Source organism: Mchenga conophoros, linkage group LG15 (genome assembly GCF_057382185.1).
Source record: "Mchenga conophoros isolate Kocher_MC1m ecotype Shallow Benthic linkage group LG15, M_conophoros_male_GT1.1, whole genome shotgun sequence".
Lineage (NCBI taxonomy): Eukaryota > Metazoa > Chordata > Actinopteri > Cichliformes > Cichlidae > Mchenga > Mchenga conophoros.
This window is the reverse complement of record NC_140540.1, coordinates 18,448,713-18,474,126: the sequence shown is the minus strand read 5'-3', so window position 1 is coordinate 18,474,126 and position 25,414 is coordinate 18,448,713. Positions and strand designations below refer to the sequence as shown.

General features: G+C 39.1%; 1 protein-coding gene across 1 annotated transcript in view; it reads right to left on the bottom strand.

Moving 5' to 3' along the window:
* map3k5 (mitogen-activated protein kinase kinase kinase 5) overlaps window positions 1-25,414 on the bottom strand; it is an 86,679-nt gene that overhangs the window by 14,090 nt on the left and 47,175 nt on the right. The window contains exons 7-19 of the mRNA XM_085246109.1: window positions 23,827-23,997; window positions 21,284-21,396; window positions 19,713-19,872; window positions 18,358-18,511; window positions 18,116-18,223; window positions 17,462-17,514; window positions 14,207-14,302; window positions 10,684-10,765; window positions 9,197-9,330; window positions 6,902-7,029; window positions 6,470-6,606; window positions 3,783-3,888; window positions 536-693 (exon numbers count right to left, since the gene is read on the bottom strand). Coding sequence (XP_085102235.1) covers window positions 536-693; window positions 3,783-3,888; window positions 6,470-6,606; window positions 6,902-7,029; window positions 9,197-9,330; window positions 10,684-10,765; window positions 14,207-14,302; window positions 17,462-17,514; window positions 18,116-18,223; window positions 18,358-18,511; window positions 19,713-19,872; window positions 21,284-21,396; window positions 23,827-23,997 — 1,600 coding nt within the window. The remainder of the gene's footprint in view (window positions 1-535; window positions 694-3,782; window positions 3,889-6,469; window positions 6,607-6,901; window positions 7,030-9,196; window positions 9,331-10,683; window positions 10,766-14,206; window positions 14,303-17,461; window positions 17,515-18,115; window positions 18,224-18,357; window positions 18,512-19,712; window positions 19,873-21,283; window positions 21,397-23,826; window positions 23,998-25,414) is intronic.

Sequence of the window (25,414 nt, the reverse complement as noted above, 5' to 3'; positions counted from 1 at the left end):
AAGACTTTTATCCTAACAGTACTACAGGTTTAAGATAAGATAAGATAACCTTTATTAGTCCCACACGTGGGAAATTTGTTTGGCTGGTGCATAATTGACAGCTACTGGTATTAGGAGATTTCTTGATCAGCAGTTGCATAATGCTAATGAAGACATTACTCAGAAATGTAAGAAGAAGAGTTTTCAGTCTTTCTCTTGTAGAAACAAACCCTCTTTCAGTCGTTTTTAGTCATGGTTTGAAAAAGACATAGATAGGATATCATGCATTTGGAGCAAATGAGTAAAGCTGATATGCTAATAACACGTGATGGCAAACTATTTGCCCTGTCATACTGGATGTCTCAAGGGTGCAATTATCAGCTCTCAAACATCCTCATATTTATTGACCTGGCAGAGCTGCAGCTGTTCATTGCCACTGTTTTTGAAAGATGCCGTTATGAAAACAGCTGCTCGCCAGACTTCTACTTTCAGTTTTCTAAAATTAGACATCTTACCCAGCAGGATATTGGGATATGTCACTGTTCAAATCTCTCACCTTGAACATGGCGGCCTGTGGTTCTCCCAGTTCATAGAAAGGTGGCTTCCCAGTGGCCATCTCTATGATGGTGCAGCCAAGGGACCAGATGTCTGCTGGTTTGCCGTATCCCCGTGGGCCCTTGTCTATAATTTCAGGAGCCATGTATTGCAATGTGCCTGAAAAATGACGCACAAAAAACAATAATAAACACATAATGAAAACTCAAATTCAACCACTCATTTTTTAAGTGTCAAACAAATGAAACAAAAACATTTCAATTAGTGAGCATTAGAGGAGGTGGTGGGTGGATTATGGGTATAAAGGTTTTGAAACCCAGACTGAATTTGTGACGCAAATATCTAATTCGCTCCTGTTACTAATAGAGCATTGCTAGAATGTTGTAAAAGTGCAGCAACTCAGCGTATGAATGTCAACAAACTTGGACAAACCACAGAGTTATGCAACAGCTATAAAGGGAACGAGGAGGGAACGCTTCATTATTATGCTAACTAAAAGGGACACTGCTGGTATTCTCATGGTGAAACGTACACTTCAGCTGAGAGGTATACCAGATTTTAAATGATTTATTTCTTGCTTATGTAAACAACATGTGTGTAAATATAGCATCAATGATAGCTGCTCAGTTTATATCATTATATAATGATATGCTAATTAGTCAGCCTCATTTTGCTTATGTCAGTTAGCCTTGGTGTCAGATAAAAACAATGTTTAAAGATAGTTCAAAGGGTCAGCAATACCAGTTTATTTTATTGTTGTTCATGTCCTAATCAATCTCTTAAACCTGCATCCAGCGCAACTGCCTGGGATCATTTTCCACCACAACCTCTGTCTTTTAATATCACAACACTCTTACTTTACTCCCAATCAAATAAGAGTTAATGAACCAAATAATTGAGCAACTCAGTCATGGAACAATTAAATAGTTCAAGTATTGACTATAAGTTTCCTAAATGTGAGGGAAAGGCAAACAATAACCTTGATTACACCCAGTTTAAAACTATTTCTTAGACTAACCATCTCTTGCAGAAAAATGTGCTTTTGTTGCTTATTTTGTTCCCTCCACTATTGTTCCATGTACATCCCCAATAGCAAAGAATTGGGACACTGTAAAATGTAAATAAAAACAGAATGCATTGATTTGCAAATCTAATAAATCTATATATATATATATATATATATATATATATATATATATATATATATATGTATTTTTTTTTTTTTTTTTTTTACAAAAGAACATGAAGCATATCAAATGCAAAGTGTCTCAAAAAGGACAATAGAAACTAGTACTAAAAACTAACCAGTACTACAAAGAAACAGCTGAACATTCTCCAGCTAATTGGGTTAATTGGTAACAGCTCAATAACATGACTGGAGTTTCTCAGAAGCAAAGAGGGGCAGATGTTTTGTGGAACAATTTCAAAATTATAACAAAGACTTCAAATATCTCATCATGTAAAGTACTAAATATTATCAGAAAATTCACTGATAAATCTCTGTGTGCTTGGCACAATGCTGAAAATCAATATTAGACGCCTGTGATCTTTGAGCCCTCAAACAGCGCAGCATTAAAAACAGGCATGACTCTGACATGGTGACTATGATCCAGAAACACTGCTGCCTTCTTTGGGCTCAAAATGATTTAAAACTGACTGAGGCAAAGAGGAAAACTGCTGTGTGCTCAGATGAATTGAAATTTTAAAATCTTTTTGGAATACATGGACGCAGCGTCCTCTGTACAGACGAAAAGACTATTCAGCTTTTTTAGAACACATTTTAACAGTCTGCACTTACAGTATGATAGAGGTTCATTAGTGCCTATGGAAACGTCAGTGTGCACACCTGCAAAGGCACCATCAGTGCTGAAAGGTATATACAGATTTTAGAGCAACATATGCTCCAATCCCAGACGTCTTTTTCAGGGAAAACTTTACATATCTCAGCAAGACAATGCTAAACCTCAAACTGCATCTATTACAACATCATGAAATGAAAAATATGACAAGAAAGACCTAAGACTATTAAGCAGTTTGAGTGCTATATCAGATAAGAATGAGGCCAAATTCCTCTCCCAAAGGTCTGGCAGCTGTTCTCCTCAGTTCCCAGATGTTTACAGATGGTTTTTATAAGAAGAGAGGTACACTGGTAAACATAGCCATATCCCAACTTATTCCCGTGTTTCTCAGTTTAAACATTTGACATGTTTTCTGTGTTTTATTACGAATAAAATATGGATTTTTGAGAATTGCAAATCAATGTGTTCTTTTTTAATTTACATTTTAAAAAGGGTCCCAACTTTTTGGGAATTTGGAGCTTGTATAACACTAATGATAAAATCCCTGTTGCTGTTGGTAACTCTTCCGGTTTGCACTGCAGAGCTCCAACAAAAACTACTAAAAATAACTTTCATCTGGCTTTTGGTTTTTGATCATATTCATAAACCGATAATGTCTGTGTGAGGTAAAAGTAGCGTCAGCAGGGTTGTGAAAGAACTGATGTAAATGCCAAAAATAGCTTCAATTTGAGCTAACAAAAAGTGATGACACAATTCCTGCAAATTGCCAATCAGGTTAGAAAAGATTAAACGAGGCTTATGGCCTTATGTGAGAAACAGCAACGAGTTTCAGTGTTGTCAGTTAATCACAGCTCAGTCCAAAGCAACATTTTCAGGTCCACACTGAAGGGAGTCTTTTGTTCTAATAATAGCCTGCAGGCTGCTTATCCGCTGCTTTTTAAAGCTCGTGTACTGAGCTAAAAACAGGCGAGCACACATTTATAGCAGGCGTGGGTTAAGAACAAGGAGTAGCCCAGTTTCCTGAAAGAGCTCCGCCTTCCAGGGTAAGTCCCCGTCTGCCTCGAGCAGCAGTCAGATGCTCTAATTCCAGAGGTCAAACTATGCTACAATTGGCAACTGCAGTGCTGACATTACAGGTCTACATATCAGGCTGATCTAACTGCAGACTCAAGCCAAAGCCAGAGTTTCTAAATAGGAACAGCCTGCTATTTTTAGGAATATCACATACTGTCCAAGGACTTAAATGGGATTACTGCTCTGAAATAGTCACAATCAAAGAACAGCAGTAGGCTCGATACTCAGACACTACTGAGCAAATTTTAACAAAGGATGTTTCATAAAGTTTTCTAGTAGTCTCCCCACAACAGGGGAGACAACTCTACTTGGCTTAAGTATTTCATACTGGCTTGCTTATGGGGAAGAGAATCTAGATAGTGGGTTGGACTGTACCTGTGAAAGTCTCAGTGCAGGGGTTGATCCCAGCCAACCTTTTGGATGTGCCAAAATCTGATATTTTCAGGACGCCACTGTAGGTGTTGATGAGTACATTATCACCCTGTGGATTGAAAAGACATTCATCAGAACAGATGCACCAAATTCCAAAGCCGTGATAGCATTGATAACGTGAGGTGCTTGCAAATCTTGAAACAGTAGGTTACAACACCATGTGTGGGAGGAGGAGGAGCTCTAAGCCAAAACAAGGTGATTAACATTTATGTGGTGCTAATGAAGTTTATATGACTGAGTTGTTAAATGAGAAGGATGTGGCTTCTAACTCTAATGACTACCTACGATGGGAATGTTATGAGTGTTGGTTTGCTTTTAGTGAGATAAAAAAGGGAGCGGCACTTGCTTTAAAAAAAATGATTCCTGTTGTAGCCAATGGGCTAGCAAAGAAAATGGTGTGAGCAGCTGGGATGCTCTTTGAATGCATTTGCAGCAAATCAAAGTCGCTGTGCAAACAGTCACATGGAAGACATGTTCAGACTACAAACAAGCAAACAAGGTTTTAACACACCCTAAAAACTGAAATTCTGCAGGAGCTGAATCACGTCACTCTGAAAGCTCCTCTTTTTCCAAAAAACAACATCCGATTACTTTTTGTGCGGATGAAAGATTTATCAGTTCTAAGTACTGTGTTTTTTCCCCCCCATTTTTATGTTTACATTCCTCAAATGTGTTGTATTCTTCTGATAAAGTTTGCAGTTTGAAAACATTCAGAGATCCTTATGTGCATTAAATATCATTTTACTTCTACATCCTCCTCTTTGAGATACTGTGCATCCTCTGCTGCTAAGCGAAAAAAGATCTGTCCAGAGTAACACCAGGAGGGAATTCTGCGCTAAAAAGACTTTTCTGAATTCCAGATTTAGAAGGTTTCTGTTTGATCTGATTAAGTCAGACTGCTGGGGAATCATTTATCTCTTGGAGGTTTTTTATAGCAAAGATTGTCAAATTCACCACCACTTGAAGTGGAAGCAAAGGCACCTTTTTAATGAGTTCATAGCAAGCAAAACCTGAGTGTTAACCTGAGTTTGTGAGCGTTTTAAAACTTTGACTTTAAAAGGTTCCAACTCATCTTATGAAGACGTTTGGTCAGGACTAGTGACAGAAAACTGCTCTGCTCATGCCCTGACTGCTGTGTATAACTGTGGTAATCAAGGAAATATCAGAGAAGCTTGGTGCAGACATGGATGATTTCCCCCCCTACATCTGAACATGTGCATAAACAGTGACAGGAAACAAATATAAACGTGAAATAAAATGCAAAAAAAATTGACTATATAAACACATCTGATTCCAGAAATTCCTAAAACTTTAGTGGTTAGAGGTCTGTGTGATTGTGTCACCTCTTGTTCCTCATTTTGGACACAGAAAGTAAAGGGGCTTGATGTGCCTCAAAAAAGACAATACTGAAGCACTATTTGCAAATACACAAGAGGAGAGAAGAGGTTTCTGACCATCAGTTGACTCGTTAGCAATGAGAATGTGCTTCAAAGTATGACAGTGATAATGTTTCATAAAGTTGGAGGTGCTAAATTAAACATGTAAGGAGTATGAAGCTGATCAGAACTAAAAGTGTTTCTTTAATTTCTCAGCTAGTGTTTTTGCAGCAGACCGCGCAGAGATCATCTGTCTGTCACACGGCACTTACTTCTTTCTTCTTTTCCTGCTGACAGAACTCGAGTTGCTGTAGTTGGTGCATGTTTGTCGACTTACTGTAGCTCTCACACTTACTAGGTCTTCTGTTTACTAAACCTAATGTAAAGGTTAAAAATGCACCATGTCCTACACACTTTTTTTGTGCAAAGTTGTGCTGTGGCAATGTAGTGCACTTTGTAAAGTGCAAACAATGAGAGCAAATTTAAGATGTTTTGAGTTTATTTTGTCTGAAACCTCCTGGGCTTTAACATGAGTGTAAAAAGCTGCAGTTTCACAAATGGCTATATGAGGTTGGCTGCAAAAACAAATGAATCTCCACTGACCACCATGTTAAAGCATGGCCCAATTTTATAGCGTTAAACAGCATCTTTACTATCTGGTACAAGACATTTTGGTCTCTATAGCAAGTTTCCCTTTGAAGGTGGATATTTTTCGGTCTCACCGTTCTGGATATTAACGTTAAGCAGTGACTGCTTTGATTGGCACAAACCCACACACAAAAGAAACTGTAGCAATATGCTGTCTCAACTAAGAAGTCCAATGAACTGGACCTCTACCAACTGTTTGTAGTACTGGTCCCTTTGAGTGTATTAGTTCTGAAGTTATATGAACAAGGCCCGTTGTCAGGTACAGGCAGTCCAGGAAGTTTACACTTCAAGTTTGGTGAATGAAATTCTGGTATTTTATGAATCTGTTGTCTGTACTTTTCTTTGTCGCACTCATAATTTGTATGAGTGCAGCTTGATAACATTAGCTGATTACTTTCTGCATCAACCCTTCACCTAAACATGGTCACTGTTGGCTGGCTCCAAAAAACTAATACTCCAGAGTCCAATCGTTCAATCCATCTTTCATATGCAGTCTATGCTTACGACCCCAATTATCTATAGAAAGTCTTTCTGAAAATGAGTCTGCAGATGTCACAAAGATGAGCCAACAGATTGTTAACTCTGCAAAAACCCTTCTTTTGTTACCTTGATGTCTCTGTGTGCAATCTGGTTGTCGTGCAGGTATTTGAGCCCCTCCAGGATCTGCCGTGTGTAGAAGCCGATGGTGGGCTCATTGTTTTTCAGTGGGCCCCACTTGGACCTCAGCAGTGCAGACAGACTCCCTGAACACCAGGGGACAAAGTACAACAATCATCAATATATTCACTCTCAGCAGAGATTAGCAGCAGAGGACTAAGGCCATTATGTACAGGTTTATACTACTTCTCTGCAAATCACCCATCTTATCTATAAATGCAAACAGTGTTTTTACTGTTAGTGTAAGTATGACTGGAAACAACACATTCTGACATCAAAAAATTGATTTTGTTTCATACCGGTTTCCCTCCATTTGGACAATAAAAATTATTTCAGGACAATTAAGTTCTAACAGTTCCACAGCATCGGGAAGCGTCTCACCTCCAGGCACCTGCTCCATGAAGATCTTGATGAAGCCGTTCTCGCTGATAGAGCCCAGGTACTGGACAATGTTCTTGTGCTTTAAGTGCTTGTGGAGGGCGATCTCCTCATGAAGTGGTTGAGAGTACCTGTGTAAAAACAAGTAACAGTACATGTTTCTTTATATCCTGAACAGAAATCTGTGGGTCAGTTACTAACAGCAAACGTGGAGGAGTCAATCAACAGCCAAATTGGGAATCATATAAGCTGATTTGAACTGTATAGCAGCAGGCACATCTAGTTATTATCATAATAAAGTTGAAGGTAAGTATATTAGTAGCACACTTAAATAGCCAAATGTGTTGGTGTCTCGTGAGTCTACAAATACTCTCTTTATTCAAACAGGTGATTGTGTTATAAGTTGAGCTACAGCAGGTAGCGCCACATGTTTAATTTGGCAGACTTTTTAATGCTTTATGCCCTTCCAGATGTAACCCCAAAGGGATCCGATCAAACTGGGAACGTTTTACTTGTTAGCCAAATAGTGTAAACCAGCGGTCTCCAACCTTTTTTGCGCCACGGACCGGTTTATGCCCGACAATATTTTCACGGACCGGCCTTTAAGGTGTCGCGGATAAATACAACAAAATAAAACTAGTACCGGTACGGAAAAAAGAAAATTTATTCATAACACGTGAAAAGACCCAGGAAAACTGAGTTAACGATAAAAACGATAACAAAATAACGCTGAAAACCGATAAAAACCCTGAAAACTATACATTTCACACCTGAGCCTCTACTCTCACGGCCCGGTACCAAACGACTCACGGACCGGTACCGGTCCGAGGCCCAGGGGTTGGGGACCGCTGGTGTAAACCACAAACAATGGAAGTAAATGTAAGAGCTAAAATCTATGTAAAAAAAAAAAAATTTTTAAACATATATTAGACAATTTGTTCTGCACAAAACAACGATTTGTTAAAATAAGTAACTATCTTCGCTTGTGGCGGTGTCCTGCTAATGTGTTTTTTCCTTCAGGTAAAATAAACCTGGTAAAAACAAGACAAACTGAGAAATAAAAGATTAAACCAGAAAATCAAACCGACGCTAAGTCGTGATATCTGACCAGAACAACAGGTACCTCTGTACTAGGGAGAAATGCCCGTGAGCAATTTCTTTTCACATTCAGCTCTCTACATGAATCACACCCAGCCTCTCGCTCTCTCTCTCCTTCTCTTCCTATCTTGAGATTTCATTCCACTTGTGAATTATTTACCCAAATTCTCCACATTCTTTGCAGTTGAGCGCCCTGCTGGCTTGCTGATGTGATTAGAGGAACAAAGTGTGAAATCATCTAGTCTGCAAAAGAGTCTTGCAGTATGAGATGAGTAGGTGGAACTATGTGGAGACAAGCATTTCGAGCAGAGACAGTGATGGGAATAAAAAGGCAGAGGGTGGGAGTTTGCATTCACAGCTCTCCACTAACCAGTCACTCAACTGGATACCAGTGCTCTGAGAGCCAGAAACCACCAGGGACACAGCTGAACTGAGCTTGGCACTCTCAGCCAGAGAAAAGGACTAATTTTTAATGACACTCCAGAGCTGCGCTGAATGAAATGAGACATTAACGACACAGACACTTGTTAACATTTGGGCTGAAATTCAATCTTTGTGCAGTACAATAAACAGATGATACATATTATCTTAATACAGTGCCCCTATTGAAATTTCTTAATAACCAAGTGCTTTGATGATTATTGTAATCCACTATTTGTCACAATCTCTCCTGTGAGTTTGCCAACAGTGGTGCTTATTCTGCAGCTTAGGTAAGCTCACAGTAACGGGACATGAAATGTCCCTACAACAATTGCCTGGCCTGTGAGCCAGTCAGGACATACTAGACAGAAACGACCGAGCTAGCTGACTTGCTGATTTTTCAAAATAAGAGCGGGATATTCTATTAATAAAATTAAAGAAAGCTAAAACTTTCACTACCAAATATGCTTGGTTGACCATTAATATGCTTGACCAGCCTGCCCAAATAAAGTTTATGTGGGAAACACTGAACACAGCCGTTTCTTCATCAGTCTACCAGCTACATTATGAGCCAGTCTTAGACTTGGCACTACAGCAAAGGTCATGAAAAACAGGATTCATCCTCTGAGTAACAGGAATATCACCACTGGCAGACTTTCCTGCTACTGTGGCAAACAACAATAGAAATGATTCATTCATCCATGCGTATTGCAACATTGTTCCCCTGTGATTACTAAAAAACAAAGAACAAAAAACCCCCACAATAGCTGTTTTTCTGACCTGCTGTCTCTCTCTGGTATTTCTTTGATGGCCAGTCGGACCTGGTTACTGAGGTCTCGACCGGCGTACACCACTCCGAATGTACCTTTACCCAGAACCACTCTCTCTCCGTGCTCATCATACTCATAGTCGTACTGTGGAGACAAGAGAAACATGCAAACTGTCATTTAAAAAAATATATAAATCAATCAATAAATAAATAGTAATATATACGGTATTTGCCATAAAGAATCAAAGCAAAATCCCATTACCCAAAACATGAGGTTACTAAATGTCACTGTCCATTGACCAGAAGAAATGCACCCACCATGCATTTTTACAATGACAAAGAGAAATAAATTAGAATAGTTAATAGTTAAAATAGAGTGATTTAATGAGTAAAGCACGAGTTAAATCTGAACATAGTAAACCAGTTTTTCTGCATTCCCACTGTACTGTTATAATTATGTTATAACTGTTTCATAAATGAATATTCTCTTGTTGCTGAAGCGGGTTGGCACCTGTTGCATGAATGAAAGAAATCAGCAAGTCTTTTCACTCCCTTAAAATACGTCTGATTGAGTTTTTATAACTAATAAAGGCTCTTTTCTTCTTAACGCGATTTCCTTAGCTTTGTTCCACTGATTCCTTCCCCCGTAAAAACACCTCAAAATCAAAGTTTTCTAAAAAATGTGAGTAATGCTTACGATGACTCCTCAAGAGCCCAATTTTGTGTTATATTCTTAAGGGACGGTGTAAGCTGAAGACTAACCGTCCCTCAGTGCAGGCTGATTAGAGTTGCATCACACGCATAAAAATCCCCCTGAGAAAAACCTGTTAGTCATTTGATCTGTGCCATGCTGAGTCAAAGATGGGTGCGGCAGCATTTTTCGTAATTAGCTTATTCTTTTCCCTAGGCTCTGCTGGTAGAAGGCAGGCGAACGCAACAGCAGGTGCCTGTTCTGCGCTGTCACACAAAGCACATGAACAAAATCCAGGCCTTATCCCAGCGGGCTACTGTTCCTGTTTGAGCGTTCAAAGCTGAGTTTCAATCCAGTTATTATCATGCAAATTGTGCCGAACTGGATTAGAAAAGCTGGATGGGGAATTTGATCAAACAAGAGCAAAAACACGTCGTTCACCGTTTAATAACTGAGTAATAAATGCTGCATGAAAGGAGTCGGTAGGCTGTCAGTAAAGAAGAAGAGCCCTAATTATCTTTTGAAAGATGGGTTTCTGGTTTTTCTTTTTTTCTTTTTGTTTTTACTGTCAGCACTTCGTCTCTTTTCATGACAACATCGTATCATATTTCCTGTGGCATTTTAAAAGCAGGCAAAGTACACCGCAGAAACACAACAGGATGCGACTAAACAATGCAGAATAATGAACTTGTGGATTTTTCATTCTAATTAACAGTGCTTGGAGGTAGAGCTGCAGAATTATTAATTTAGGAAAAATTATGAACATTATGTTCAGAGGAAGTGTTTTGGTATCACGAAAATAATCACCTCTAAGGTATCAGTGTCACATTCTCCTTCCTCTGGACACTTCCAGGCTTCCTCTGTTATGCTGTTGACCAGATCACAAAATCTGCCAAAGAAAAGACCAGAGTCTGTTTAACGATGCTGATAACATGTATATCATATTTAACACAACTTCGGCATCTCGTAACAGTGGCATTTTACATTGCTACAACTTTCAACACTTTTACATTTAAAGATTTATACATTTACAAAGACTGAATTATTTGACATTATTTTGCAGACATGACATATATTAAATGAACACTTGCACAGAGTAATGGCAAATAGGAATGCCTTTCATTCAATATATGAAAAAGTTGGTACATTTTGGCATTTCAAGAGAGTCGGAAAAGGAAACAAAGACCTTGACTTTCAGTTTTTCAGTATACTAGAATGAGTCCATGTTGGGTAAATAGAATATGAGTTACGGGCTTGACTAGAGTGATAGGAACAAGAAAAACACGTGCAGGACATCAAAAAGATTTTTAATATTGGAGTCCCTGCACTGAAAATCAACTTTCCACTCATATAAAAAAACAAAACAAAGTTAAACAAGAAAAAGATTTTGTTTAATAAATAAAAAAAAAGTTTACTTTAATAATTGTCTGTGAAGGTTCTCAGTCATCCAGGTCATCGTAGTCAAAGGAGCTTGCAAAGAAAAGCGTCTGGACTTCTTTACGTTGCTTGAAGACGTTTCACCTCTCATCCGAGAAGCTTCTTCAGTTCTAAGGTCAAATGGTGGAGAGTCCCAGATATAAACCTAGTGGGAGTATCCCCCCACAGAGGGACAAAAGGACCCCCTGATGATCCTCTAATCGCCTGAGCCAAGGTGTGAAACTGGGTGTGGGTCCCACACCCAAACTCTGGCTGATTGGGACCCACACCCAGTTTCACACCTTAGCTCACGCGATTAGAGGATCATCAGGGGGTCCTTTTGTCCCTCTGTGGGGGGATACTCCCACTAGGTTTATATCTGGGACTCTCCACCATTTGACCTTAGAACTGAAGAAGCTTCTCGGATGAGAGGTGAAACGTCTTCAAGTAACTTAAAGAAGTCCAGACGCTTTTCTTTGCAAGCTCCTTTGACTACTTTAATAATTAACCTTTTTTTAGGACCCCCCCCCCCCCCCCCCCATCCCCCATCCCCCGAACACAACAGAGATGCATATGAGAGCAGAAATGTCCAATGTAGTCAGATTGGATGTTATCCAATCTTTCTGCCAGCTCCCTCATACAAAGTCTGTGTGATGTCAGATTGCGAGGGATACAGTGCCACTGACTTCCAAACAATGTGGGATAGAAATGTAAAGTACGAAGGCTAACAGTGCCTTGGCCCTCCGACTTTGGGAACCTTTCTACAATAAGGCCAAAAAAGCCTTTTAAGGCCAACAATATGCTGTAAACATCTCCCTGTTGGCATTGGTAGCTAAAATCAGACTTATTTGTGCTGCAAGAAGTATTTTGCTTGTCAAAGATGGCCAAAACAGAATAAATGCAAATAAAAATAAGGCCATTAAGTGCAATCAAGCACAGTTTGCCTCTGTATTAGCAACAATACCTGTCTTAGGTGAACCCCTAACAAAAAATACATTATGGAGCTTATATATATAGTACTTAAATAGCTAACATAATTCAGAATCACAAACATATGGAATTATTTGTCAGAAATCCATTTTGTGCATATTGTTATTGAGTGGTGTTGTTTTGATTGTGCTTTTATCCAGAAGGGGTTACAGCGTGTTTGCATGCACACCTCCCACATGCATGCATACATACAATGACCTTTTCCACTCTCGGAGCGCACAAGCTGTGAATTAACACGCTGCCTCATCATGCAGTCACACACCGCATGCCTGCAGGTGTTCAGTGACACGTGCGCTTGTGCGTGCACACATGCACAAGCGCATTCAGTCTGGGTCTCTTCCTCTTCCCACCGTCTTTCATCTATTTCTCCCTCCCTTCCTTCGTCCCTCTTCTCACCACTCCTATCCTACTGTCAATGCTGTTAAAATGAGAGCAGCATCATAACAACAGCAGGCGTGAATCAGGCATGACTCACTGACTCTCACACTCCAGATAATGGAACTGGAAGAGCGAGGAAGGCTCATATGTGAAAGTCACAAGTCTGAACACTCAGTGCTTCGCATAGCAGCTAGTGAAGAAGAAGAAGGTGTCCAAATGAAATAAGGTGTGTTTGTGGTGATCGGGAAGGCACAAACTTTGCACCTGAGTGCAGGACTGATGGGAAACACTCAAACTACTGATGGGAAAGGCACAACCAACATGGAGCTTAACTTCTTTCTTTCACCTGCTAATTACAGAGTACAAAATTGATGTCTGATTGGTCCAGTGTGTGAAAAGTTCAGCTAATATTTTTGTGCATTCACTGCTACTGTATGCTTCTGTATGCTCTGTCAGTAAGTAAGCATGTGACGTAATTCCAGATGTGCAAACATTTCTGATGCAGAACATTTCCTGCTCTATTCCATATATGAGAAGGCTCAGCTGTGTAAATGAGCATAACCTGATCCTGTTTGTCCTAAATTCAAGTAAGAAAATTACTTAAGTTTACAATTTGCTGTGAAATCTTTCAGAATTAATCAGTTCAATAACACCTGTGTTTTAAGGGGAATCATAAGGCTTTGTGTCAGTAAAGGTGAAGCAGATTGCCCATTAACCATAAGCTGTCTTTACATATCAACTCAACAGTTGGAGCACATTATTTCACTTGCTCTTTCTCACAAGTTGAACAAAGACAGGTAATATGGGGCAGTTGGGCAAGTCTAGATAGGTTTAGGTTTGGAATGCACGTGTGAAAATTGTAATAGGTATAAGGATTCAACCCCGACTGCTCCTCTCCACAATCGTTTTGTATGTAAGGTAATGTAATGTGGGTCCCGCTAATTAATAAAACATCATTTTTTAAAGGGTTTACAACTGGCTCAATAAAAGAAGGAGGGCATTAGTGTTAAGTTATTAAGTTATTAAGCATGGGTCCAATTATGAGAGTGGTGGTCTTAATTGATCAATTCATCTGAGCCACACGTGCATTATCACTTTTACAACCGCTACTTATGAAGTCATTACAATGAAGAAAGGTGTGAAGCTGTGCCGACCCTTTACTTTGATTCATGACAGCAGCGTTTCTTTGTAATGATAGCAGACTGAATGTGGAGAACAGAGAGATGCTAAATTACACTTATGGTTAAGACATTTCAGGCTGTTCACTATCTGATATTTCAATGGATGGCTCATTAAACATGAATATTTCAATAATGTAATTCCGTACGAAAAAAGAAAGAGAAATAGGATAGGCCATTTATATTAAGTTTAAATTAACATTAAAGTGCCTTGAGCCAAGTGTTGTTGTGATTTGGCGCTATATAAATAAAACTGAATTGAATTGAACTGAAAATTAAATTAATGCAGTCACATTATGACATGATTTATTATGGTAAATTGCTAAAGATCTGGAATTGCATCTGTAAGAGAGAACACACAGACCAACCTTTTACAATGCATCTCTGTGCAGAAGTAGATCTGGAAGTCTTCTGCATTATGAAGGACGTAGAGAAAGGCACTGCGTTCATCAAACTTGGAGATGCTGAGGAGAAACGGTCCACAGTTTGTCCTCAGTTAGAAACAACCCACAATAACATTAGAACAGATGTGAGCTTTACATTGAATGAAGCTATAGCTACAAACTGTTTCTTTTGGAATATTCCACAAAATTCTCAAATGACACCAACTATTAAGTAACTCTTTCAACTATTTATCCACGTCATGTTGCTATTTTTACCCATTTTTCAACAACATTTAACATTTTTTTTTGTTTCTTTAAGCCATTTGTTAATCTATACTGTTGGACAACATTCCTTATTTAAATGCTGTTTGGTTTCTATTTGGCTAATGCTTTTGTTTTTGCTTTTTTAGCAGTTTCAGCTGTTAATACTTTTACCCAATATGTCTGTGAAGGTTCTCAGTCATCCAGGTCGTCGTAGTCTAAGGAGCTTGGAAAGACCTCTTTCACAGACATATTGGCTCGTGTGATTAGGTAGAGGATCAATAGGATGTCCTTTGTCCCTCTTGGGGGGGCATTCCCATAGGGCTTAAATTTGGGACACTCCACCATTTGACCCTAGAACTGAAGAAGCTTCTCGGATGAGAGGTGAAACGTCTTCAAGCAACATAAAGAAGTCCAGACGCTTTTCCTTTCCAAGCTCCTTAGATTTTTACCCAACAGATTTTTTTTGCTAGCTCTAATTTAGCAAAAATGGCTAGCTTATGGTTTTCACTGTATACACTAGCAATTTGAACTGTTAATGCATATTAGTCAATGGTTTCAAAGCTAGCTAGCTAAGTAAATTGATTCAGCTAGTTACTGTTTTTTCAGAAATTTCCATTTTAGCTATTATTAATGCACACTATTAGTCAGCAGTAATAAAAGCTAGCTAAAGCTTTAGTAATCCAACTTATAACTTTGTCTTTATTTATTAGCCAATTACTATTTCTAAGCTCTTTCACTATTATATTTAGCAAACATTTTCGCCTTTAGCTAACATGTTCAAGTTGTAATGTAATGCATACTCTCAGTCAGTAATAACTGAGAGCTACAGCTTAAACAAGTCAGCCAAAAGGTTCTGCCAAAGGTTTCTTCTGGTGTAAAAGGAATTTTTCCTTGGCACTGTTGCTAAGTCCTTGCTCATAGAGGGTCACGTCATGATATGTATACCGTGGTATACTAAATTATTAAATTATTAAAGATTTAAATATAAATCATCATTAGAGCATATAAAACTGTAAATGTGACAAATGTCAGTGGTCAAAAGTTCTCTATTTTCCCTCATAAAAAGTTTAAAAATATTTATCCCCCAGAGTTACATAACACTAACACTATAACGTCACCAACAACACAACAGCTGCCCACATAGTTGTTTCTAGCTTATTCCAGCAGAACTGGATAAATGCCATTCTATTTCACATTATAGATAATAGTTAATCAAGAAAAACAATAATGTCTCTGTTAATTGTACCAGTAGAGCTAATCTTCTCCACCACCCCCGCTCTACCGCAGAAGTAGCCCCCTAGGGTACTTGTACCCTGATTGTGAATCACTGACTGAATGACTTAAAAATGTAAAACCACATGTAAAAATTAAATTCATAAATGCAGCCTGTGCACACAGATACTGCACTCTAAAAGTATTTCATGCTAATATATACAATAAATATCTAATGTTATGAGCATGGACTACAGCAGTTGTAGTTTGTTTCCTATAAAAGTCACCATCAGAAACAGCCATATAAGCTGTTAGATGACGCTCAATTTCTGCACAAAAGATGGACAGCTAGAATTGTACCAACTAAATGGAAACTTTTATCCAGTGGAATTGGCAATTGCCCATTCCTTAGTAAGAATGCCAAGGCCAGAGCTGCTGAACCAGACAGCAGAGTCCCTGCATGTGTGGTTGTATTGTAGCCTGCAGGGCTGCCATTGTGTCCTGCTGACTGTCTGCAGGCTGAGTGGGCATAGAGAAAGAGTCGTTCCCTAGCAACATGTGAGCACAGCCCTCAGCTTCTCTCCGATCTGACACTGAATTCCTTTGAGGACTGTGGAAAAAAAAATTGGCAAAGAGAAGGACATCATAAAAACTGTCTGTGTAATGCTGGCGCACTCGGATACCATCTGAAGCTGCAAGAGGTGAAGAGACAGCACAGCGACTGGGCATACCTAAAACCTCTGCTTTGGTGTTTACAATTGCAGATTGCATGCAGTTATTACAATATTACTTATTTTTGCTTTTGAGTATGTTTCGATACACCTACTTGTTAAACAGGAAATGCATGATTTTGTTTTACTCTTAATTTTATGACTTCTATTATGTTGCACTGGGCTTTAAACACCATTTTTATTCGAATTAACATTGGAGTATTTTTGGTTTATTCAGGTGTCTTTTTGGGCGTTTTAAATATATTTCTGAACACTGAAATATCATCTTGTTTAGTACACAACTCAATGTTATTATACATGTTTATGCATTTCTATTTGATTTCAAAAGCTTTTCACTTTGCATAATTACAACTTTTGGACATTTAATGCTTTTATTTATGTAGCAGCTGAGAGCAGAAATGAGACAGGAGACAGATAGAGGTATGGCATGAAGCAATTTTCTCTAGCCACACAGGAAGCAGGAACTCAGTGTTCATTTGTTTAAAAGGAGCAGTTTGATATTTCAGGAAATGTCCTTCCTTGCCTAGAGCTCATTACATTGTCGTGAGTCCCCAGAGTCTGCTGAGTGCCAGGTAAATTCATGGTAACAACACGAGGGCTGGAAGCCTTTTCCACCTCCAGTCTTTGTAATCACTGTATACACTGTACATGTATATACCATTACCTCTGCACTACAGGCACTGCAGTATTTGTAGTAATCTGTATTTATTTATCCTACTCTTTAAAAAAAAAATTACATATATTTTCTTTATTTATATAGTTTATTTTTAATTAGTTTCACCTTATGTGTAATTTTGCTTTTTTCCTACGTGCAATATTGAGCGGGCTCTGAACCTAAGAATTTCGTAGCCTGTAATGATGTAACATTGTTACCTCTATATGACAAATAAAACTTGAAACTTGAACTAGAAACAAATGTTACTTTCTCTAATGATCCTTTTAGCCTTTTCATAGTAGTTTCTGCTTGCAGTCAGCTTAAAGTCCACTAAGCGATCACTTTTAACAAGGCTTTGCAGAGACTGCAGGCACTGACCTGACACCTCGTACAGATGTGGCGCTGAAGTTCCACTCATGGATCCCCTTGTTCTGCAGGACAAGTCAAATCAACAGGATAAATCGTTAACTAAACATTATTGCGAGCATTATCATAAGAATCAGTCCACTGGATTATATCATTGGCGCTTATTTAGTTCGTTTACTAGCACGACTTCCCTGGCGAGCAACCATTTACATTGACGTGTAAGCTGGGAATAATGAGCAATAACATATGAAAACAATCGAGAAGACAGAGGCATAAAGCTTCATTACAGGAAGCGACAGTCCATTATCACAACACAGCATCTCCCCAGATCTAGAAGAGACATGATCACGATCTCAGCTTTCCTGTTTCGTTAACATCTGTCGCCTTATGTGACATTATCTGTAGTTCATCATTTACTGTAACCAGTGGAAGCATCAGTATGTTTGCTAACATAAAACAGAGTGATGAAACCAGCACAGACTGTTGAGGTGCACCAGCGTAGGATTTTGTTTTATTTTTCTATGGTTGCAATGAGAGTTTTTTCTTTCTGTTACCCATATTCCTATTAAAAGCAAGCAAAATACATATATACAGTACATAAACCTATACTCAGTATTATGCAGCAAATATATTCTTTAAATAATTTTACTGCAGTGGGACACGCACCTTGTCATCAGGAGCAACGTGCCAGATTGACACTGTGTTGTCATCCACGTCTTTGTTTATGGACAAATATGAAGGCTGGTACACTTTAGTTGGCTCCAAAATCAACACCTGGACAAGACATATATGCATTGCACATTTTAAACCTTTAATTTTCTGAGCTTGCATTGCATTTTTTTTTTTTTTGTTTCCACATTTTAACAAAAACTCAGATGTATTATTTCATGTTAATCTGTGTTTCTTACAGGAAATCGAACAGAGGAGACATCTTTTTTGGTCGCCTCCACCAGGAAGTCCATCCAAAAGTCCACCAGCTCCTGTTTGTAGGAGGGCTGCTCTACGCTGGGCTTGTTGAAGTGCTGAAAGATCAAGATGGTCTCCACCAATGACCGCAAATACCTGGAAGCAACAGAAGTATTACCAGATAACAGGAATAAACAACTTTACTGCTGTGGTATATGTCTTTATGGCTGCTTTGCAAATAGTTGCCATCTAATATATAAATGCTGACAAACTGTCAGCTTATTGCACTCAGTCTGAGTCAATCTGTGCCGACGGCCACAACTTGTCTGTGAAACATCTCTTTGTAATAGGGGACTTGATTCAAGTTGGTTACCAAATGGTTGCATTGTAATTTCCTGTAGACTGACTTCATCTTATTAATGCTTTATCAACATTTTTAAAGTTCCATTCTGACTCGGACAGCAGTCCCCTGGTCTTCAAAGCAACATTTTTAAAGGTAACAAGATTACAAGTTCATTGGACAGGGTTGCATTAATTTCACGCCGCAGTTTCCAACCAATGTTTTCCACAGTGTGACTGTAGAATTACAAAAACATGTGATATGAAGACAGAGAAAAGAGAATACCTTACTGGTAGATAACTTTAGCGTTGTTTAAGGAAAATTGCTAACAAATAAACACTTTAAGATATGACTGCGTTTCTATGCTGGAGCCTGATTTTGGTGTGATGGTTTTCAGAGCACTAAAACAAACACAAAACAGCTGGGTTTCATGCACTGTAGAAAAAAAAGAAACGTTTTTATTATTTTCCTCCACATGTTGTACATAAAGTATCATAAAATCTGTGTGAAGTCTGAAATTACCACATGCCTTGCGGGCAATTACAACTATGTTCCACCACCGTGAAGGCATTATGTTACGATGGCGTGAACGGGATATTGTCATGTGGCATCTTTCTTTAAAACACATCTAGACTTGCAGGCTAGCTTGGGGACCTAAAGACGAATATGCGCTATTAAAAGTGTAAAAAAATATCAGTTCTCAGTTTTATCTTTGGAGAAACGTTGTACCACACTTTTGACAATTCACAAAAAATTACGACACCAGGCTTTTATATCCTTCAAATCTAAAATGTAAAGACAGAGATACTGTTCAAATGAGCAAAGTGGCTTTTTTTGGTGACTTTTTTCTTTGTTCTTCAAATACACCAAATGTTTGCCAGTGGCCACAGATGGCTGCTTTAGTTTCAAAGGGAAGCAGAGCAGACTTCATATGACAAACAGAGAGTCACAGTTGGTGATGGAAGTGGTCTAAAATGCATTTTTTAGCATGCTAATTTGAACGGATTGTGTTCTCACCATATAGGGGCTTTAAGCTTGAAGAGTTTCTCAGAAGCCTGGATGACCAGGGTGCTGTCACTGGCCAGGATGCTGGCACCCAGGAAGAAGCCCACATCCCAGTAACTCTGCAACTTGTCCAGGCTGCCTTTTTTACCCAGCAGGCTGCTCAGCTTAACTCCTGCAAACAAGACAAACAATTTAATGCTGGTGAAATATTTTGTTCCATTTCCATGTGGACCATAGGCAGACATGCCAGTTAACAAGAAAGCCAAAGAAAGACCATGCTGTACTTGGGTGTGCCACAACTCGCACTACAGCAGCCTAGCTATATTATTATTTTTATTAGAACTGCTAAGATAAGCAGCAGCTACATGTTTTGCACAGCCTGCTGCAGAAATCTGCCATTTGGAGAGACAGTGGGGATCTTATGAGATAACCCCAGGGATGCATAAAGGGATGGAGGGTTGGGTTAATTTAGAGAGCTGCGGGCCAATTCCCAGAAAAGCCAACTCTAATTCCCAGATTCCGGAGTTCCTCTGAGCCTCAGACTTCAGAGGGAAAAAAAGTGTGGGCAAAAGCTCAGCTACACGCCTGCCTGACTAAAAAAGGAAACAACTATACATTATTTGATTTTGCTTTATTGAAATATGCATAATAATAACAAGGTTTAAAAATAACTTTATTTAACAAAGTTTTCCAACCCATAACTTTACTCCCCTGGTTCATATTTGGCATTCCAACCTTATCCTAATAGCATTCACCTGCAGGAAGTCACTTTCTGTCAAAAAAACCCCTCTAATAAATGACTCGGCACACTCTACTCTGCACCAAATGACAGGCATACACAGTTAGTGGCTGTGTAAGGAACAATTAGCAGCATATATCTCCCTCTTGCCTTGTTGAACTAAAATGAAGCTAACAGGAAAGTGAATTTTGGAGTTACATCCACTTTTGTGGTCAAAAAATCTGTTAAAGATTATCACCATCCACTGTGTCAACAGCTGACACGCTGAATGTGTTAGCAAACACTATTAACACACTCAGCAAACACATAACAAAATTATCTCTCATTTGGAGCCGTGTCTCTTGCCACTTGGGTGAATTAAATGAATCCAATTTTCACTTCCTCTGCATTTGTTCTGGTTCCAGCTAACTCCAAAGATTTGCTGCCCTCGGTTCCTCTAGACTTTGTACAGTTGTTGTTTGGCGTTGAGTTATAAGCATATGTGAGTTTATTAGAGGTTTTCCATTAAAAACAGCTGCTGCCATAGCAAAGGTAGTTCATTTGACACCAAGTTAGAACAAACGCAATGAGCTGAAAGATGCTAAACTGCACTTTAGCTGTGAGGGGAATTGTTTCTCTGTGGGTGACGCAATTTTCATTTCCATTCATATAAGTTATTTATTTGTGCAGCTTTAACTGACCCCTATTTCCACGTTAGGATAACAATTATCGTGTAAATTACAGACAAAGGACTGATTAGACTGATTAGAGTTTGATTACTCAGTGGTTAGTCAGCAGGCTTAGTGTAATAAAATGAAAAGCTGCATATTTAGGACACAGACCAAAGTAACCAGGGTCCACTCACCCACTTTGCGGAGCTCGAACGACGTGTCAAACTGGTGTCCAGCTGCCAGCAGAAGAACAGCATAGTTGATACCAGAGTGTAGTGTTGGCTCTGACTCAAACCCCTTTTTAAACCTGAAAAGAGAAGAAGAATGATTCACATAAACAGTTTTCTTCCAAGAAATGCGTCATTCCAAATCCCAAGCATCCCTGAGATAATGGATGGCTTCCCAGGACTCCCCCGGCTTTCTGAGACACTTCAAGATAGAAAAAAATAATTACAGCCATATTGAGTTGGGGGCCACAGAACATCAAACAGCAACTGTGAGAACCCCCACAAAACAAGAAATTTCATTTATTTAATGAGCAATCTGTTCTGCGGAGGGGAGGGGTGCGAGCGTTATTAGAGGCCTGTGCCAAGTTGTGACACGGAATTGGAAATAACAGCCAGATGGGAGCCTGATTATCTAAGCAGTCAACAAAGATATGAAATCTTAAAAAGCAATTTCCAGATAAAGACAATCAGCCGCCTTGTGTTCTCAATAAGCCGACTTCCGTCAGCTAATGTTAGCCTTGGTGCACTCGCATCACAGCAAAAAGCGAACAAGTAATTCCTCTCAGCCCCTGCAGGTAAGCAGCTGCAGTGTGGTGATTCGAGGGCTTACAGAGAATCAAAGAGCTCACACAGCACTTTCATAGGAGATGGCAAATTTGAGAGTTCAGTTTCAACAAGCTGCTGGAAACCCTGCAAATGCATCTTTCTTTGTGCTTACTCATTAGTGTCAAGCTGACTTAGCTAGTTTTTGGGTAGCAAATATCCAACTCGATCATATCCAAAAGGTCCCTGCAAGTTGTCAGGCTCCAAAAAATGTTAATTAGAAAACGTAAACACCAGAATGTTAATTTACTCACACTAATCTCTTTATTAGATGCCAAACTGTAAGAAGACACAGAAACCTTTAATGTAAAAGTGCAACCAAAAGGATTTCTGACTCCACCCACAAAAAGCTGATTTTAACTCCTCTTTTCTCCCTGGAAGTCCTGATGAAGGTTGATGACAGATCATTTAGTGAAGCCCTGTTCTTACCACTTGCTGTGATCCATCTTTGATGCACGTTGGGTCTCCTCCACTGTGTTAATACTGAAACTCGGTTTCCATTTTGGTGAGAAAGACGACTTTACAAGGGGTAAATTTGATGAGCTGGGTGGGAGGCAAAACCTCCTCCTCAGTGTGGAGTGAATGGCACACAACAACATGAAGAGTGCTGAAAGGTCACTGCTGGATGCCTCCATAGTTTACTCTGACAGCTGGACACTGGAGGATAAACTTACGACTGCCATGAATTTTGAAGAAACGATGTGCATACATCTCATAAGACGTACGCATACATCCTCTGACCTGATGCACTGCCCATACACTTGCCTTACACTGATGACAGCTGCTAACTGGACCATAATAGATCCTCGCTATTAAAATCAGGTCAGCCTGATATTTGAAATCCAGGATAAAAATTGTACGGAGAAACTTTTGAACAGCAGCTGCAATCAAAGTTGTCCAGATGTAAAAATGAAGACAGCCATGAAGGGGAAACTAGCCAAGTATAAATTGTCACTAAAATTCACTCAAACAAATACTGCTTCTAGTTAGGATTAATATAGGACATACAAGACTATATTATACTTGACTTATTGAAACACAGTTTAAAAATATGAGACTTCTTGAGAGATGGCAAATCATCCCTAAAGTGGTTTCCCAAGGATAAAAGACGAGACACAAGAAAGATTCAGCGTGGCAGCAGTTTTTGTGCCAATGCCGCTGAACTTAATGTCTTTTATTTCTGATTTTATTGTTCTAATATGAAGCTACAACAGTCTGATGTTACCCAAACCAGTTTAACTTTATTGAACTGAAAAGTTTCAGCTATTTTTGGTCACACTAGGCAGTGTGGAAGTGATGCAGAGTCTTCAAATAGCAAGGGTTTGTGGTTCTACAGAGATATTAGACAACTAGGACACTTTCCTGAATCATGATGCCATTAATCTTAACCTGTACCAATATTTATATTCACAATGGGTTTTTTTTTTCTTAAATAAATGCTAGCTCACCACTTCCTGTTGCTACCAGCAGCAGAAACCAGGCAGCTCAGCTTAACATGCACAAAACATTTAGCAGCTCAAACTATTGTCACTGCTAATGTTTGCTAATTTTACATTTCAGTCATCTTGGTATGTTATCCATGATCCCTGTAGTCTGGATTTTAATGGTATTGTTCTTATGTTGCTATGAGGTGTTGTTGTGCAATCTCAAAGAATTTTGCACACTACGTGGCTGTGGTTTATTCACAGACTCATTACCAGCAAAGGGTTTTACCTTCATGATGAGAGCCATTATGAAATCCTGCATTGACTGACACCATTCATGATAAACTCTTAATGGTGTGATCTAGTGAGTCACTGTACTTCCCATGCACCCTGCCCTTAGAAATGGTAATTTTTGGTGACTCAGAATGTGTTTGGCTTAGCAGAAATGTCACATGCACACTGACATCCTGCCTGCTCTCTTACCAGAGTGCGCCGTTGTCTCTGCTCTGTGTGTTGGTAAAGTCTGACTCCAGGAACGTGTCCTTATAGATACGTCCCACCAGGCAGTACATGTCACTCGCTACCTGCTCCTCGCCTTCCACCAGGGGCAGCATGATGTCCAGGGCTTTCTGCCTGTCGCCCGGAAGGTTCCTTCTATAACCACACACAGGAAAAAACACAAAAAAGCATGTAACAAGTTAATAACTAACCCCCCAAAACAGCTTTGAGCATATCTAGAGATATCAGTGGATTTAGGTTTGTTATTATTAACACTTATTAATCTTAAAGGGGACTTTTATACCAGTGTCCATAAATTCACTATATCAGTAAGCTCCTTATCCGAGTCCCTTACCAAACTTTCAAAACACTCAGAAGTTAATTACTTGTTCTGAGTGAAAATGTATCTTCCTTTTTGTTTAAATTCTGCTTGTGGTCAAAGCCCGAAAGGGAAAGTACTTCTTTTCGTCAGCAAGGTGTCTAGGCTCAATGGTATCTGGTAAGGGTGGCTCCTGTACACCTCCACTTGAAGGTTTTATGGGCACACCCATTTGCAATCACACCCAGAAGTTTCTGGAGAGATTATATTTGCTCATTTAGCCTGAAAGCACCTTTGCATCTCACAGACAGTAATAGAAAATTACATTCTCCACTGCAACCAGACTTTCTGCAACCAGACAATCAGAACTGATGCAGCTAGTTAAAATATATTTCATATTTTTGCATTTATAAATGTTAATATTTTTTGTATCATGCTTTACACACAATCCAGGTCAGCCGTGCTACAGTTCCAGGGAGATTTGACTTATCAGGCATGTGGTAGACACCCTGATTTAATATTTATTTTACTCCAAATGGAAAAAATAACGAACAAAATAAATGTTGTGCTGTGTTGGAGCAAACTTAAAACCAGCAGATGAGATCATAAACTGTGGTCATTGAGGTCACAAAACAAGTGAGAAACAGGATCATTTTCTTACAGACTTCTATTAAATCTGTTTTCAATTTACAACCAGATGGTGTTACCCCCTACTGGGCATTACAAAGAATGCAATTTTGCCCATGCTTAACTCTTTAGACCGGCAGGCTGTGCTACTTTTTCCTTGCTTCAAGCAGACGTGAGCTACAAAGATGAGATTATTTCTATGCATATCACATCTCATATATGCATTAAATCCATTACAAACCTGCATTTAACTTGTACTGTACGCTCCCCTTTGAATCACTATTGTTGAACAACTGTCTTACATAATCACACCAAGAGTTAATGTATTTTCAAAGCCTAAAGGGTAAACATTAAAATGGTACATGATGGCATTTAAAATACAATTTCTAGAACATGAATAATGACTTATAGTTTTACTGCATACTTAAAAGCTAATGAGACTCAAAGAAATGGCCAAATGACCATGTATATTCTCAAGTGTATAAATAAATAACTGGTTTGAACAGATTGCATTAAAATGAGCATCACCAGCAGCATGCATGTGCATGCGGTGTAGGTGTGTGGAGCAGATAAATATGTGTGTTTTGCGTGTGAGTAGCAAGGGAACAGCTGCAAAGGTATTGTTAT